The 17858-nt window shown below is 48.4% G+C and overlaps 1 protein-coding gene and 1 long non-coding RNA gene across 4 annotated transcripts in view; one reads left to right on the top strand and one right to left on the bottom strand.

The window, feature by feature from the left end:
* Nucleotides 1-17858, top strand: part of COG7 (component of oligomeric golgi complex 7) — an 82340-nt gene that overhangs the window by 55828 nt on the left and 8654 nt on the right. For all 3 annotated transcript variants that reach the window (XR_006816696.1, XM_045993524.1, XM_045993523.1), the window contains exons 11-15: nucleotides 817-882; nucleotides 5536-5722; nucleotides 7253-7393; nucleotides 12338-12421; nucleotides 15820-15934. Coding sequence is in view for 2 of the 3 variants with exons in the window: in XM_045993524.1 (XP_045849480.1) it covers nucleotides 817-882; nucleotides 5536-5722; nucleotides 7253-7393; nucleotides 12338-12421; nucleotides 15820-15934 (593 nt within the window). In the remaining variant the exon portion in view is untranslated. The remainder of the gene's footprint in view (nucleotides 1-816; nucleotides 883-5535; nucleotides 5723-7252; nucleotides 7394-12337; nucleotides 12422-15819; nucleotides 15935-17858) is intronic.
* Nucleotides 2511-11691, bottom strand: LOC123933853. The gene is made up of 3 exons (XR_006816697.1): nucleotides 10906-11691; nucleotides 3455-3557; nucleotides 2511-2881 (listed from the first exon to the last, which is right to left on the bottom strand). It is a non-coding gene; the product is annotated as an uncharacterized LOC123933853 (long non-coding RNA).

The raw sequence follows: 17858 nt of genomic DNA, 5'->3' as shown, positions 1-17858 counted from the left end.
TGGATGTGATGTATCAGGTTGACTGATTCACAAGTATTGAACCACTGTTGTGTCCCTGGAATAGATCCCACTTGATTGTGGTGAATGATTTTTTAAATGTATTGTTGATTTCTAAATTTTATTTTATTTTTTTTAAAGCTTTTAAATTTAAGTAGTCTCTACACTCTACACCCCAGCTGGGCTCGGACTCACTACCCTGAGATCAAGAGTCACACGCTCGGGGCGCCTGGGTGGCTCAGTGGGTTAAAGCCTCTGCCTTCGGTTCAGGTCATGATCCCAGGGTTCTGGTATCAAGCCCCACATAGGGCTCTGCTTGGCAGGGAGCCTGCTTCCTCCTTTCTCTCTGCCTGCCTCTCTGCCTACTTGTGATCTCTGTCTGTCAAATAAATAAATAAAATCTTAAAAAAAAAAAAAAAAGTCACACGCTCTTCTGAGACTGAGCCTGCCAGGTACCCGTTTTTAATTTTAGATATGAACTATTTCCAACCCATTTTATTAAGGACAAAGCCCCAAAGCACACCTCAGTATTTGGGAAATGTAAGATTATTTGAGACGTGTGGCACAGAACTCCCGATTCCCAGCAGAGAGGCCTGTGACTCGAGGATGTTAGAACGGAGTCGAGTTTCCCTTCTCTGTGAATTACTGATTAGTGAGACATGTCAGTTAGATTGTCCAATGGTTAACCACTTCTCCAGAACCCAGCACCCCCAAAAGGAGTGAATAGTTAGAATGTTTTTGAATGAGACGGTATTTGTCCGGTAAATGTCAACATTTCATATACTTGAACTTGAAGTGCTTTTGTTTTGTTTTGTTTAGGATAATAGCCACCTGTGGCGAGCTCTTGCGGCAATGCGGGGACTTCGAGCAGCAGCTAGCAAACAGGTAGGCCAGAGCTGTGGGCGAGTCCCTGGGATCCTGGCTGGGGAAGAACCTGATACAGCACACAGCTCAGCAATGACGACATACGGTCAAATGTGAAAGTCACAGGCTTGAGAACTGTCTGTACCTAGATACAAAGTGTCATTATGTCATCATTAAACATTTACTGAGCACCTGAAAAGGATAAGGCTCTGAGCTCCTTGGCAGTGGTCACAAAGTTTTTGTTCGATATGGAAGTTGCAGCCCAAATGAGACCGTATGTGTTGTCTCCAAATTATAAATGGGCTGGGTTCCCACTGCTTGTTGGTAAGTGAATTACTGGGACTCTTAAGAAGCAGCATTATAGGTGGTGGTGAAGGCCCTGGGGCAGCCTGCAGAATCTGGATTCACTCGCCAGCCTTCTAGGTTCTGTAATGGAATTCTGTGCTGCCAAGGGCAGTATGTGTCAAAGGCGGATTTGCGGGGTCAGCCCTAGGAAAAGTTTCTTCCCCTCCTTTCTCTATTCTGATACGTGACAGGGTTTCCCTTGCCCTGAGGTCATCCCATTCAAACTGGTTTTCCCCTCAAAGGGCTCTAGCCTCCCAAATTTCCCTCCTCCCTTTTTCCACCTAAATCTCCCATTCCCTTGGGACTGATGATTTCTGTGTTCTCTGGGAGTTGGGGGAAGAAGTCTATTTTGCCTGGTTGTCTGAGGGCCTAGCAGCAGCCCCTCACCTCTTTCTTGGGTACTTCCTTATTGTCCTAAAGTGATGTGGGTGGGAAGGAATTTCTGGCAGTGGTCCGTGTGGGGTGGGCTGTACGCGTTGACACAGCCACGCGATGGAAGGTGGCGATGAGTGGCTGAGGAGCGGGGTCAGTGCTCCAAGGCAGCTCTTTCTCCTTCCTGCCACATTCTGTCTTCTTTCATTTCTGAGCCCATGGACTGTCTTCAGGTTCACCGTCTCCCACAGTGGTTTCCGTTCTGGGCAGTGTCTCGCCGTTGGGTAGCATGGGCAGCTGCTGCCGTCCGGAACTCCGGAGCTGCCCAGCACACAAATGACGTGACTTCCCGGGCTGAGTAGAACCCAAGCAGCACAGGCACATAGTGGAGTGTGTGTAAATAATATAAACGCCGTGAACAGTAAACCCCCGCACACACTCATGCCGACGTGCGCACCTGCACACATGGTGAAGGGAGCCTGTGGTGGAGGGCGAGTGGGCCTGAGTTTTCAGGGGACTCCTGGGAAGAGCTGAAAGTGTAACATTTATATTTAAAGGAAAGGCATGCAGCTTCTTACTTTCTCAAGTTCAGTAGTAGTTCTAGCCTGGCCCTAGCTCATGGCAAAAATGAAAACAGGTCACGAGTGTATGAAATAAAAAGGGAAACCACTCACCCTCAATATTCTCTCTAGAAGAAAGATTATTAACAACCGCCCCCACCTATAATATTTATTGAGCTCTGATATTAGGGACTTTCCAGGAATTAAATCTTTAATCCTTCCAGTGACCAAAGAGGTAGGTACTATCCGTCCACATTTTTACAGATGAAGGGACATTGAGGCATCGAGTCTGGCACAGGTAGTAATTCAAGTGAAAGAAATGATCTGTGGAAATAGCTGCATCTGAGGTCACGGGACCATGAGGCAGTGATTCGAACGTGGACGTGAGCTGAGCCGTCCAGAGTGTGTCAGCCCTGCACTGCCCACACTGTCTTTCTCACAGATTAGCATCCCAACCTGGACTTGGGTTCCTCTGCCTGTGTACGGCAGCATCTTTCCATGTCAGGACACACAGGCTTTCCTCAGTCTTTTAGTGAAGGTGAATATTGCATTCTTAAAGGAAGAGAAGGGTCTGGTTAGGAAGTTGACCAGGTAGTGGTAGATAAAGGATGAGCCTCTCTATCAGTGTTTTGCGGCCCAGAGAAGCTGAAACTCTGACCCAAGCTTTGGCATGAGATGAGAATGGACTGGGCGTATCTAGGGGAGCTTCTTTAAGAGGTGACATCATTCTGGAAGCACTGAGCCTGGAAAGGGAAAATAGCGACAGTCACCACCTGTGTTCCCAACGGGGAGGCACAGGTGTGGCAGCTGCCTGTAAAGGTTATCTTATCTGCCTGTCAATCTCCCCTGCAGAACCCAGACTCCCTCAGCCCAAGGACCACGCCTCCCACCACCCCTCAAGGTGACAAAGGCAGTAGCTCAGAACACTATAGATTACTTTGGCGACAAGAGTGACATTGGCTTTGGGGCCCTTAAGATCACTTCCTTGCAGAAAAGGATCGTTTTGTGATTTATGGGCTGAGTGCCACTGGAGGGCTTTCTAGTACACTGGGCAAGTTGGGGCAGCTACAGGGAGATAGTCACGGCTCCTCTATACTTGCATGGCACCCATCAGTAACTTTTGGCACAGTGATGGTTTCACTGGGAAAAGGTCTTAGTGAGACAGTTTCATGGGAAAAGCAGGTTTGGGGGATCCAGTGTAAGTTTACAAGTTTCCATGGCTTGTAAAGAAGTGGGTAACAACCTCCCGTGAAAGGAGATGAGTTGGAGTGGTTGAAAGTGTGACTTTAGGTTCTCCCTCCTCGGTGTGTACTTACTGCTGTCTGCCCGAACAGTCGTTAGCACGTTAGTGCAGGTCGGACTCCCCCGTTAATCCGTGAGCTTCTTGAGGGTGAGGACTGTTTACTTATCCGCTGTCTCCTGTTCCAGCAATGAGAGAATATTTCTTTATGAGTGTAGAAATCAAGTGCTCATTTCAGTAAGGTTTAGCTCATAGTACTAGTAAACACACATCCTAGGAAATCTGAGTCTGAATTAGTTCATCTAATGGTGTCTGGATGAAGAGGAGGCTGGGGAGGAAGAGATATGGTTCATGCCTTGGGGGTTGGAACTGATTCTGCCTTTTTTTTTTTTTTAATTTGGTTCTCACTTTATTTTTTTTAAAGATTTGAGAGAGAGAGATAGCAAGAGAGAGAGCACGAGCAGGGGGGGAGAGGGAGATGCTCAATCCCAGACATGGGACTTGATTCCAGGACCTTGAGATCATGATGTGAGCCAAAGGCAAGACGCTTAACCGACTGAGCCACTCAGGTGCCCTGGTTCTTATTTTAGAGCACACTGTTCTAACATTTTAAACTGTAATCTTTAATACTTACAACATTCCTGACATACCTATTTTTCTTCAGCTTGGATGGCATACTGGTGCCAGTCTCTGCCTAGCTGACCCAGGGGAGGCACGAATGACTGTGATCTAACAGGGGGAGCTGATTTCCCAGAGGGCAACTCTCAGCTTCTTGCTCACCAAACCCAGGGTCACCCACCATGGGCCAGGCCCTGTGCTCCGTGCTTGGAATTCAGAGGGGAAGAACACCCTGTTTGGTCCTCACAGATCGTGAAGGCTTGGAAGAAAGGGTGGTGGCAGGAACAGGCCACCGTTTGACAGACAAGAGACCCAGCTGAAGCCCCCTGGAGGCTTAAGCATCAGGGAGAACCGTAGCTTAGTGGCAGAGACAGGTGGCAGCTTGTGTCGGCTGTGGCTCCCCAGGAAGGCCCGATAAACGCATTCATTTGTCTGCAGGTAAACGTGTTCCTTGACAGGTTTCACTGGACTTGTTCTTTTAAAAAGTGAGTTCAGGGGTGCCTGGGTGGCTCAGTGGATTAAGCCGCTGCCTTCGGCTCAGGTCATGATCTCAGGGTCCTGGGATCGAGCCCCGCATCAGGCTCTCTGCTCCACAGGGAGCCTGCTTCCTCCTCCCTCTCTGCCCGCCTCTCTGCCTACTTGTGATCTCTCTCTGTCAAATAAATAAATAAAAATCTTTAAAAAAAAAAAAAAGTGAGTTCAACCAGAAAGCTGCCAGGGCGATCCTTTTTCATGACATGTTATGGTCAAGGAGGGGCCGGGGGGTCAGCCACACATGGGATGTCCTGCGTATGTTCACGTGGTTCTGTGCGCATTCAGTTGTGTACGCTGGGCGGTCCAGCTGGGCTCAGGGAGGACAGCAGAGGCTTTGCAGCATCTGTCAGGGAAGGCCGTCCTTGTTGGAGAGAGAAGATAGAGGTGCAAGCCCTAGAGGTTGGTCATCACCTAGAACTTTCTCCAGGCGTTTTTCTTCCTCAGAGAAATGGGACAGTGCTGGCTTCTCACATTAGATCTCTCTGTGGCACCTAAACCACAAAAGTAAACTATACAGGGCAGGTGAACACAAATCCCACACCAGCCCAGTTGCATGACGGTGAGTCATGTGGCTAGCGGCGAGCTTCGAGCTGCTGTCCCCACTCTCCCAGGACCGGCTCCTCCGCTGCCGGTGGCTCCCCATGGCTTCATTCCAGATGTTGATGCCCACGGAGCCAGAAAGTGCTGCACAGAAAATGCACAGTGTCCCAGATCGTAATAAACTGACGACGGCCCCATGTAGGCTGTCTGTCACGTTAGGAAGGTGGCAGGTGCTGGAGGACTGAGTGTTAAATAGGAACTAAAAGCACCTGAGGTCTCTTGTGCACCCGAGGTCCAGCTCGTTCCTCAGCGGTGTGGGATGTCTTCTTTTTCTTAGCAAATGGACCCGAAATCAGTCTGCCGCATCAGGATATCCTGGGATTTAGGAAGGAGCAAACTGAATGCTCCCAGAGGAAGGTTCCGTACAAATAGCTCGGGGCGTAATGGTCATCACTTTCATTTCAGGATTTTGTCTACAGCTGGCAAGTATCTCTCTGACTCCTACAGCCCTCGGAGCCTGGCTGGGTTTCAGGATAGCATCTTGGCAGACAAGAAGAGCTCTGCCAAGAACCCATGGCAAGAATATAATTACCTCCAGAAGGATAACCCTGCTGAATATGCCAGTTTAATGGAAATACTATATACCCTCAAGGTATGAGACCAGACTGATGGCATTCTTGTCACCTGTTCCCCGATCCAGGCTTTTCGGCTCTACGTGTGGACCGCAGTCTGCCGTGTACCCTACTGCCTCCTCTCGGTCTCGTTTATGTATGTTGTGTTTTAAGGAGCTAAAAAACTAAACTGGGTGGGAACAAATGGACGTATAGGTGTGGGAGTTGGAGAAGTGGAGCTTTATTACTGACAGAAGGCGGTAGAGCCCGCATGGACAGCATGACTCCAGGTGTGTGGCGATGGGCTTGCCGTACTGCCCTCCAGAGTCAGATTTGCCAGGAGGATGGCTGGGTAGCCCCTGACTCCAGGACAGGGACAGGCCCCTGTTACTGAATGGCAGAGAGGGGACTACAATGTGGACTGCCCACTAGTGAGGAGAACCCACAAAGGAGGTCCCAACCCTGCCGGGAGGGAAATCAGTCCTCCTCGTGGCAGTAGGAGGACCTGAGGATAAGTGTTCCCTTCTGGCCATCCCTTTAGCTTAAGCTCTTGGTATGCCTATCACAGTGCTGCTCTTGACTTGGAGCTTTGGGCCCCTTGGGGCTCCAGGGATGGAAGAACCTTCCAACACGTGGAGTGAATCACACAACAACCCATGAATGGCCCCAAGATCCTAAGTGGACTGTAGCATCTTTTCCAGAACCATCCCCCCACCTGTCTTGGTGATAGGCAGAGGAGACATTGCCGTTCCCTTGACACCAAATGCAATCTCATGGTGTCCTGATGGACCTTGAGCTCTGGGGGTGACAGCCCAGGGAGCCTCTGGACGTGTCTGAGCCTTCATCTGCCCTCACACGGTCTCCCCATCGCCGTGCACTTTGGCCCGCCAGTTGGCTGCACTAGAGCTTGACAAACACTTAAAACAGTTGTGCAGGTTCATTCATCCGTGCTTCCGTGATTAGGTTGAAGCAACTCTGTTTATCTTTATTGCTGATCTGGTTTAGTTTGTTGTAATCGGCTCATTTATAATAGCAAAACTAAGGTTACATTTTCCACCTCTGTATTTTCTCAGGCTGTTTGGAATTCCTTGGAACTCATATAGATTGTGCGTAGTCTGCCATACAGCCGAGTGTAACTGAGCTGACCTCGCTGGGAGGTCAGGCTCCTGTCCCTCAGTCTTGTTTATACCTGACACTTCTGATCATTTTCTCCCTCTGCCTCTATCCCTGAGGGATACTCACCAGTTAAAAATTTTTTCCTAAACTGCCAGTCCCTGAGCTTGTGTTAGCAGATGCATCAGAATTACATGAAAAAGTGAGATAAAAACCTTGCTCCCCGGGCCCCAGAACCCTGCTGGGCTCTGATTTGGTAGCTCTGAGGCGGGAGTGTGTGCATCTGTAATCCAGCATGTTCCACAGGGCGTGCTGGGGCACAGACGGGCTTGGGAACCAAAGCTGTACCGAACCACCCCCTCACTTTCTTCCTCTCAGGGGCTTTTCAAAATGTTGAACTAGCTGGTCGCCTTGGTTAGAGCCAGGCCCTAACAGCCTTTTGAATTATCTCGTCTTAGGAGAAAGGGTCCAGTAACCACAACCTGCTGTCTGCGTCTCGCACGGCCCTGACTCGCCTTAACCAGCAGGCCCACCAGCTGGCTTTCGATTCCGTGTTCCTGCGCATCAAACAGCAGCTGCTACTCGTTTCCAAGATGGACGTGAGTTTCCCACGGACCACAGACATCCCCATGTTGGGCCCTGGCTCCTCCCCTCACCCCCCCCCCGCCGTCCCGGCCCCCAGGAGCTTTAGGAGGAAGCTCTCTAACTCTCCTGACTTGAAGTCCCACCATGCAGACTCACTGTTCCCTTGCAACTCACTGCTTAGCAAGAATGTCTTATCTTAATTGGAGTCACTGTGATGCCTTATTTTCATCCTGCTTCCTGGGATGATTATTATTGCTTGATTAACTTTCACCATTCGGAGCAGCGTAGGGGAGAAGTGAGGGAGATTACGTGCCACCGGATAGGTTGGGGCAGGTCAGAGGACCTAATTGTCCTGTGAGATTGCATTCTTTTCATGAGCATTAGTTCTGGAACTTTGCCCAGGAGAGTGTCTTACCAGATCTGATCTGGTGATTTTGATGGGGGTTTGAGGGGTTCTGTTGTTTTCTGTCCTTGATGCCTTTGCTCTCTGGCTATTCCCAGAGCGCCTCCCTTCCCTCACCTTATACCCTTTTCTGCTTGTCCTGACTCCTTTAAGGGATTACCCATCAGTCATATCTCTACTTGCTCTGACTCCTGTGGCTGAGAGGGAAAAGGCTCCTGCCGTTTGGATTTCTGGGTTGGGATTTTGAGAAGGCTCCAGTTATGGGCCTTTAATAACTGGGAGATCCTTTTTAGGAGGCAACAAGAACCCATAAGGCATGATTACAAGTTCTTTGCTTCCTGCTGCTTTCTGGAAAGCATATAAGACCAGGGCTCAAGGGGCACTCATTTTTTCACTGTATGACCTGGGTCTAGTCTGTGGATTTCTCTGGATCTCAGAAACCCCATCCATGAAACAGTGGGGTTGGACAGTGGATTTTCCCACAGAATGCCATGGGATCCATTGCAGTCAGATCTGTGTTTCTGGTGGGGGGCGGACAGTGGTGGGGTAGGGGCAAAACTGGAGAAATGATGTCCCTGACACGGTCCCATTGGCCTGACTTCCTGTGTAAGCTTCATTAGATGGGGACACACTGATTCTGACCATGCGGATGTCATGATCATGATGTAATGAGGCTTACATGACATTTCATAGATGATGGGACTTAGCCCTACAGCTGCCGCAGTGTACATGCTTAATGATTGCTGGTTTTCTTCTCTGTGATTCTCATTTTTTAAGAGGAATGACAGTTTTTTAAAGTAAAAATCCTTTAAAGTAAAAATCCTAAAGTAAACTCCTTTTCAGAAATTCAGGCAATACGGGATAGGACAATGAAAAAAGTAGTAAATCCCTTCAGAATCCCACAACATAGAAATGCCACGAATGCATGGTATTTATCCCCCAGACGCCTCCTCCTGCTGGACGGCCGGACAGGCACCAGTGGGCAGGTAGATCCGTAGAAGAAATGGAACTGAACTACACGTGCTGTTTTTTTAAAAATCAAAATATATACAATATAACATTTATTTGAACTTGACTAGTAAAGGGAGAAAGGAAGTGAAAGGAGTCGTGGAGCCAGAGATAATAGGCTCTTCTCGACAAAAGGTATCAGCACCCAGAAGTTCTCTCCAAAGTTACATGAAAAGGATTATGAAACCGTTAAGAGGCTGGGGTCCTTGTTTTCGGTTAGTCACCCTTCCATATTCTGGAGCCGCTGGTGCTGATGGAGCTGCTGTGAAAGCTGAGGCCCTTAGCATTCTTCATACTTCCTGTCCCCAGCCCCCAGAGCTGGCTGCTTTATTATTTTTCTTAGAGCTTAAAAAGGAATTTTTAACTTTGTCCAGTCATTTTATTACTAATAGTAATGCCATTGTAGTTTTGAAACGACTTCATGTGGATTGTAGGATAAAACAAGTGATTCATGGGAATGTTAAGAACCAGGATATTTTTTTAACCTCTGTTTTACTCCAGTGTAATTCAGATACAGTGTTATGGGAGCATCAGGCGCACAGTGTAGTGAGCAGTGTCCCCGGGTCAGTGCTCCTCGCGAAAAGTGCGCTCTTGATCCCCTTCACCTGTGTCACCCATCCCCCCCCCCGCCAGATCCTAACGTCGTGACCTTCTGTACTGGAAGGTCATCTCTTTTTTTTTTTTTTTTAAGATTTTACTTATTTATTTGACAGAGATCACAAGTAGGCAGAGAGGCAGGCAGAGAGAAAGAGGGAAGCAGGCTCCCCGCCGAGCGGAGAGCCCGATGCGGGGCCCGATCCCAGGACCCTGAGATCATAACCTGAGCTGAAGGCAGAGGCTTAACCCACTGAGCCACCCAGGCACCCCTGGAGGTCAGCTCGTCCCGCTGCTCTTCCACCCCCACTCTGTGCTTGGGCTCTGAGTCGCTTGAATCTGGCCGCGCTGTGTCACCACGGTGGGAACCGAGACAGGCAGCTCGGAGATTAGGAGGAGCTCTCCCAGAGTCACCAGGAGGAAAGCACACAGCACAAATGCAAACACTTCAGCCGTAAGGATTTGAAAATTAAACCCTGGTCATTCAGTGTTTGCTTTTAATGTTTGCCGGTAAGTTGTATTACCCTTTCACATCTGAGGAATATAAACCAACACTACAGTCCGTTTCAGAATCGATTGTTGATGTTTGCCCACATCACCTGGTGACAGATGAGACAGAAAAGCCCCTATGAAGGAACTTTTCAATAGATTTTGAACAATTAAAAAATACCCTGCAGCATTTCCTGGTCGCCCTGCTTGCTAAGCGCCTCCCTGGGTCGTCCACTGTCCACCCACCCTTCTTGCAAAACCCCCTTCGACGGTGGCTGCTCCCCCCCTCCACCCTCTGCCTGGCCACTCTCCTCCTGCCTCCCCATGGAGCCTTCCCAGGGCCTCCTGCCCGCTGTGCTCGTCCCCTGCAAGTGCTTGGGGGACACTGCTCTTTCCTGCAGCCCAGCCCTGCGGTGTGGCTCCTGTTCTCACAGGCACCGTCCCTCTCCCACCCCTCTGCCTCACTGGCCTTCCTGTCTCTGCCCCATCACTACAGCTCCCCAGGCCCAGGAGAGTGGTCTGTCTTTCAGAAGTTTATTAGGGAAGGTTTAACACAAACATAGAGAAGAATATAACAAACCCCATGTCAAAAAAAAACAAACCCCATGTCGTCATCACTCCCCCCTCCGACACGATCAGCTGGCCATCTGTCTTGTATGTATATCCCTTCTCTAAAGTATAACAACACTAAAAATAATCATAGGACCCAAATCACCCCCAAGTTAGAAATGATTTCTTAATACCATTAATCAGTGTTCAAATTTCCAGTTGTCATAAAAGTCATAATTTCACCGTTTGAGTTAGGATCCAGGTTTGTTCTGCACATTGGGATTGGTCCATGTGTCTTTTATGATTTACAGGTTACCTTCTGTTTCCCTTCCTTCCCTCTCTATCCCTTCCTCCCCTCCCCTTCTCTCTGCAGTTTATTTGTTGGAAATAAAGCCCTTTCTTAGCCCATTCAGAGCTGTGCCTCATCCTTCTGGTCTTCCCTCTCTGCCCCTCAGGCATCCTGCAGCCCACTCCTGTACTCACCCTGAGCCCTCGCTCCTCTGAACTCTGACGGTCGCACACCTCGCCTCTGCGACAGAGAACTCCCAAGTGGAAACCTGTGCATGTGCACATGGGGGGACACATTGGGGTGCATAGCGCGGGAGCGTGTCACAGGCTCTTGGTTTCCCAAGGAGCGTAAGCACCAAGTCTCACATCTTTTGGTCTCCTCTCCCCCACGTGGGGCCCAGGGCTGTGCGCATCATGGGCACGCAGTATGTGTGGGTGATCACAGTGCTTCCTCTCCGTGGGTGGGAGTTAACTGATGAAAAGTAGGCTATTTTGAAACAGGGGATTCTCGAACAAGAACAGGGAGTTTAGAAAACTAGGGGCGGAGGTGGGGAAGGAAAGAACTTGTCTCAAGCAAAGAAAATAAGAATGGAGCTGCTGCTGGAGAACACAGGGAGGGCAGCTGAGGCTCAGGCTGGGCCGGGAGCGCAGGGGTGGATGTGGCCATGACATTCCCGGAACATTGCTTAAAGGATCAGGCAGCCTGATGGCATCAGATGGCTGTGGAGGGCAGCTACAGCGTGACCTGGGAGTCACTCCAGGAGCACAGCCAGAAAGGGCCTTGTTTTCCAGGCTGGCTTTAGGGTGACTCAGATTGGAATTGAGAAACTAGATTTCTGTGTGAAGGTGTGCCACGCTGAACTCTAACCACGTACATGCTGGTAATTTGCCTGGCTCTAGAGAGCCCACTGGGAGGGCTCACAGCACGATACCGTAGACAGTCTGTATTTGAAATGTCAGAAGGAAGAGCATCTCCCCAGACAGAGGGATCACAAAGAGGACAGGGGGCAGCTGGTGGGGTTTGGAGGTTCCCTCCCATCCCTTTCCCTCTGAGCTCTGAATCCGTTGAGAAATAGATCTGGAAGGCAAGTGGAAATAAAAGCAGTAAGATAGTGTGGGGGAACATGGCTTGGATATTTCCGCAGCCAGAAAGGACTTCCCAGGCCTCCCTCCAAGATAGGGATTTACATGGGGTCTCTGTGGAGGATTTGGGGCACTCCTAGTCTCTTTAGAGCGGTGAGGATCCAAGCAGCTCTTAACCCGGCGTGCCTACCAGAGTAGAGAAACTCAGACCACAGGGTATCTGGTTCTTCGCCTCACGGTCTGAGTGGGAGCAACAGACGGGATCTGTTCTCATCAAGTAGTTCTGTTGAGAAGGCAGGAGCTCCCGTTGGATGGCTCTGCGGGAATGCGGAGAGAGGATTATTTTCTCCGTGGCGGGCTTCAGGGTGATGACATGAAGAGAAATAAATCCCTGGTCTCTGGAATAGTGACAATTCCCAAGACCGTCACTGAGCAAAGGCACCTCTAGGAAGGCTGCATTCTTTAAGTGTTTTCCGGCGTGGGGTGCTTTCCCGGGCCTCCTGGTTTCTGTGACCTTGATCGCTTTCTCTCCTTCCCGCCCTAGAGCTGGAACACAGCAGGCATTGGCGAGACCCTGACCGACGACCTGCCCACCTTCAGTCTCACGCCTCTGGAGTACATCAGCAACGTAAGAGCTGCCGGGCGCTTTCCTCCGGGGCAGTTGTAGCCTTGCAGACCTTGCCTTGTCTTTGGATTCTGGCCCTTCGGAGAAAGCAGTCATTACCATGTTGGTGCTGTGTGAACCTTCACTTTTGGGTTGTTTCCTTCCATATCCAGGACTTTAAAGACAGGCTTATTCAATCAGTGGATGAAACACAAGCTGATTTCAAAACCTAACACGTACCCCCCCTCACTCTCCCCCGATGGGAGATGTGGCCGGCACCAGGGCATGCCAATGTGAGTGCACAGAGGAGATTCTTGGGGGGGCAGGAAGCAGGTGGCCACATTCTCCACGACTTTTCAGAGGAACAATGTGTGTGTAGTTCTGAATTCAAATTCAGCCAGTGTGTAGTGACACCCACTGTGCACCTGGCGTGGTGTGGAGTGCTCTCGTGAGTAATTTCACAGCAGGAGAGACCTCTCTTAAGAACCGTAGTTCTGGAGACTCCATAGTAACAAAGTACAGAATAAACCCTACAGGAGAGCTGGGCGCTTGGAGTCCTTTCCTCCTTCTCTGTTCACCCCGGGAGGCGACAGTCCCCCTGTGTGTGGCCTTTCTTGTTGCAACTTCCTGCATCCAGCTCGGCTGCTCTTAAATACCAGGTAGGAGTAGAATACTCCAGCCACGGGCACCTCACGCTGCGGGAGACTTCTGGAATTCTCCAGGGCGATTCTGAGATAAGCAATTTCTTCTGCCTAAGGCTGTCACTTAGAACCCACTGCTTTCTAAGTTACGATTCTATTGTAAGAGGTACAAAGGAATTTTAAATTTTGAAAGTAGCTGTGGTACAGTTGGAAGTGTCTGGTGATCCCATTGGCATGGAGGATGGCATTGTTCTCTCTGTTCACTGGGAGCAGTGTCGAGTTCAAAATGGCAATCACTCTCCTCCTGTTTCCCAGGGCATTACCTCATAAAACCGTACTGATGAAACCATTAAGATGAGGGTTGGTTCTTCCAACCAATGGGAATCCTCTTATTTTTAGAACTGAGACGCTATGTGTGGGACAGTCAGAATGGATTGAGGAAACTGGAAGAGACTGGAGAGGTTATTGAACGATTTTACAGTTGAGGAAATTGACATGTTGGAGGAGTAGGGGAGGCCCAGATTAGTGTCCAGGCCAGGGCCCTTTTCCACCTGCTGTAACCCCCCATGAGTTCAGGATTATACCTGGGGGCTGATGAACTGAGCTCAGGAAATGAGCGCTTATCGGACACACACAGTGTGCAAGGACAGTGCACGGCTCATATCACTGCCGTGAGGTAGTGCATGGTCCACACAGACTTTTGTCTTGACAGCAACAATGTGAGCTGGTTGGCGGTCGCGTTTCACGGGCAAGCAGTGAGCTCTGGGCAATGGAGAGGGGCCGCTCTGTTAGGACGCCAGGCGCTCTGTGCATGTGTCACACGTTAGTGTCATCCTTGGCACAGCTGTCTGGAGTCAGTGTGAGACTGTCCTCCTGTCGGAGATGCTGATACCAGGAAGATCACACAGCGGCGGAGCCAGAACGCAGACCCAAGGCTGTCTGACCACAGAGCTTTTCACTCTCCCTGTGTCACTGAGCTTACCCAAACCGGATAGCAAGGAGTACGTATTGAATACGTGGGAATAGTACACAAACGTCCTCATTGCGCCGGTAGGCATCCCTTTCCACACTGACTGCCGAAAGATGAATGTGGACAGAACTCCCGAGGGAGACCTGGAATCGTGGGGTCTGTCTAGGAACCACAGCCGTCCCCACAAGCTCAACCAAGCAGCTGAACTTTGAGATGTCAGGTTTTTTGAAATTTTGCCCCCAAACGACACTCTGCCTCGCCGGCGATGCCCTTTGCCGCACAGAGCCGCGTGGGCACTATTAGAGGGGCACCGTGGGAGAAAAGACATTGAAAAATGAAAAACAGCATAGATGTAAGGTATAATGATCCTGACACCTCACTGCAGGTAAAACTGGGTGTGTGGATTTGGCCAGAAGGTTATGGCCCCAGAGGAAAGCTGTACCAAACACAGGAGTATGCCCGGGGTCCTTGCACATAGTAGGTGTTCAGGAACACCTGCCACATGGAATTAGAATGGAGGGATCCAAGCCCAGAAACCAGCATCTGTCTCTTCCTCCAGCCTTGTGGGAAAATGATGCATTTGTTGCCGTGTTCAAGCTGACGTGTATGTACGGTGGCAGCTGAGACGAGTGAGGAAAGTGGCCCAGATGCCTAGTTTGAATAGGAGATCATACTAAGGAAATGCAAAGAAAAAATGCTGATTTAATTTATGTTGCCATCTGCATGCCTCCTTAAAGGAAGAGCAGACTAACCCTGTTTCGTTAGCATGACAGACTAGAGGGTGTTGGGACTTAACTACAGCCAGCCCACGTTCAGTGTTTGGAAATGTTTGGAATCTCCCTCTGGGCTGGGAGATTTGGGGAGTCTGGGTGTGTGTGAGACCATGACAGGAAGATCTTACTTGGATAATCCTAGGGCTTTTAGTTGACAGAATCAGTATCAACTCTAAGTTTAAAGGTATGGAACAAATATAGAACCAAAAAGCAGCAACCACAACAACAAAACAAAAAGCAATAATAGGCTCAAAGACCTTTTTTTTAAAAAACAAAAGCGATATGTTGTTGTAACCTGAAAATCAACCTTATTTTGAAACAAAAACGTCGACTTACCTTAAAACACAAAACAGAAGTTTGAGTAGAAATTAGCATCTGAAGTATACCCAGGATGACAGTCATGTGCAGCCGACAAATGTGACGAACATTGCGGTATTTGGGGGCTCATCCCAAATGTCTCGTACGCCTGTCTTCTGGAGTTCCCCACCAGCCAAGAAGCCATTGTCCATGTTTATTTCTAGAGTCTGTTATGAAAACAGTAGTGTTCCCTCCAAATTAATTTATAATTATAAATGGCATTTCTTCCCAACAAAATTCCTTCCTTCTCTTAGATCCCTTCTAAAGGGGAGACGCACAGCCAAGTTCAGAGGACAGGATTCAGATTCTTGCTTGGCCGGGCACCTCTGGGTGTTAGCACTTTCCTGGTTTTGCACCCATGAATAGTCATCATTTAGATGTATTTGCACAATTGCTTGTCAGTGTCCATTACCTCATTTCAGATAGAGATTGCACTGAGTGCATTCCAGAAATAGTGGGGCCATGAGTGTGAGGGTGAATCTGTGATGTCCATGCATATTGCCGTCGATATTTTGTAAGGTCCCGTCATGGCAGTATTAGCACAGGCTGGAAAGATCAGAGTTGGGGTTGCCCCAGGCTTCATGCTTTTGTCTGCCTCCGGTTTGCCTTCACACGAATATGCTGCAGAAATAATGACCGAATGTGGCAACGTGGGGCTGAAAGTGCTTTCTTCTGTTTCAGATCGGGCAGTACATCATGTCCCTCCCCCTGAATCTTGAGCCTTTTGTGACTCAGGAGGACTCTGCCTTGGAGCTGGCCCTGCACGCTGGGAAGCTGCCCTTTCCTCCTGAGCAAGGTGAGCGGGACCTGCCTGGGGGCCAGGAGGGGGCTCGCTGTAGCCCCATGCAAACCTGGGGTCCACCTGTTACCCCCCTGGGGAACTTCTGCAGCACAGAGTGAATTAGGGAAGGAGCATCGCTGGGGAGGAATTCCGCAGTGCCCCTCAGCTGGGGAGGCAGGGGCAGGAGGTCCCAGGGTAAATTAGATGTGCGCATGGGAGGTGGAAGCTAGCTCTCCAGGCAAGGGCCCCACCTGGCCTGTGCAAGCCCCCTCTTTGGACCATGTGCCGAGTAAAATGGCACCCGTAAGAAGAGTTTTCCTCATTAGGACAAAAACAAACTCTTCACTGTAGAAGCGATGTTTCCTGTCCAGATGCCTCTGGCTGGAGCTTGTTCCTAGCTCTCCTGAGGCTCCTGGATCTCTAAACTGACAAGGTGAAGATGCAGTAATTAAAACTATTCCTTTTCCCATTATCTGGGCCCTGACAACTTTGAACAGAGACCACATACTTTCTGATCAAAAATCCTCCTATTCCTAATATGGGATTTTATAGGCCTCCCTTCATAAGGCTGAGCAAACAGAAAAATCACGCGGTATAGGAAAGATTCCAGCAACTTACAAGAAGGTACAACCCTGAGAATAAAATCACATTGAAAAGTTTAAACTAAAGGGATGCTAAAAGGCATACCATATAAATGCAATTAAAAAGAAAGCAAGAAAGTGACGTTGAATCAGAGCAAAAGATAACAGATGGGACCAAAGTGAGTCATTACATTGATAAAAGGCAGATCCCACAGCGAGCCTGTGACGGTCAGGTACACTTACGTGTCAGGTGGCGCAGCACTGAGCGCTGTGAATGAGAAGCTGCCCAAAATGGAAGCAGAAACTTTTTTTTTTGTTGTTAGATCAGCCAAACTTATTTTACTACATTCGATAAGCGTTTGAAATCCAAGTTGTAACTAAAGCTGATGTGCTGCTTTTGTTTTTGAATGTAAAATAAAAATCAATTTTATATTTTGGTATACATTACATTTTATTGGTTATGTTGTCCATGTGACAAAAATTTCTTTATTAGCAAGTTACATTAACTATAAAAATTGAAATTAAGTAAATTGAAATATAGAAAATTTAAACAAAACTAAAGATGGAGATTACACAAAAGGAAAGTGATTTATTGAAATATTTTATGCCAACTTGGTTATTCCTGTCCCATTAAACTGTTTGGTGTCATAATCCTAAAATTTTATGATTTTGAGAGACAAAACCACGTGAGTATTGAGAACATCGTGCACCTCTCTTTCAGGCTTTGAAAGGAAAATTAATGAGGCTAAGAGAGGAATTATTCAGTATAATCAATACACTTGATCAAATCAGTACATTGGGCTTTTTAATCCCACAGAGAATAGGCATTGTCAAATTTCCATAAATCATTTGTGAAGATGTTACAAATAAAATCTCTGTGAGTTTCATAGGATCATACACATTAAGGGAACTCATAATTTTTGGGAAAAAAAGGATAATTGTATACAAATTTCACAGTTAGCTACAGTACGAGTGAATAGCAACTCAGGGGTAGGGAAGGGAAGACTCTTTGAAATGAAAGCAAGAAACTAAAGGAAATTGAAAGATGAACGTGAGAGACTGGAGCAAAACAGCAACACGGCTGGTCAGTGGCTGTTCATATCCTTGTTGTAGAAAAGTGCCCACAGATCAGTAAGAAAAAGATGACACCCCACGGAAAAATAAGTAAATAACGTGCATTCAAATAACCTAAAAACAGGAAGAAATGTGTAACTTTAGCAATCCTCAAATGGCGGTGAGGAAAGGAACATATGCCTTTATTTTTTTTAAAGTAGGCTCCACATCATGTGGAGCCCAGTACAGGGATTGAATTTACAACCCCGAGATCAAGACTCGAACTGAGATCAAGAGTCGGACAC

The sequence above is a fragment of the Meles meles genome, chromosome 21 (genome assembly GCF_922984935.1).
Source record: "Meles meles chromosome 21, mMelMel3.1 paternal haplotype, whole genome shotgun sequence".
Classification (NCBI taxonomy): Eukaryota; Metazoa; Chordata; class Mammalia; order Carnivora; family Mustelidae; genus Meles; species Meles meles.
Note: the sequence above shows the minus strand (reverse complement) of the source record. Positions and strands in the feature narration are given on the sequence as shown.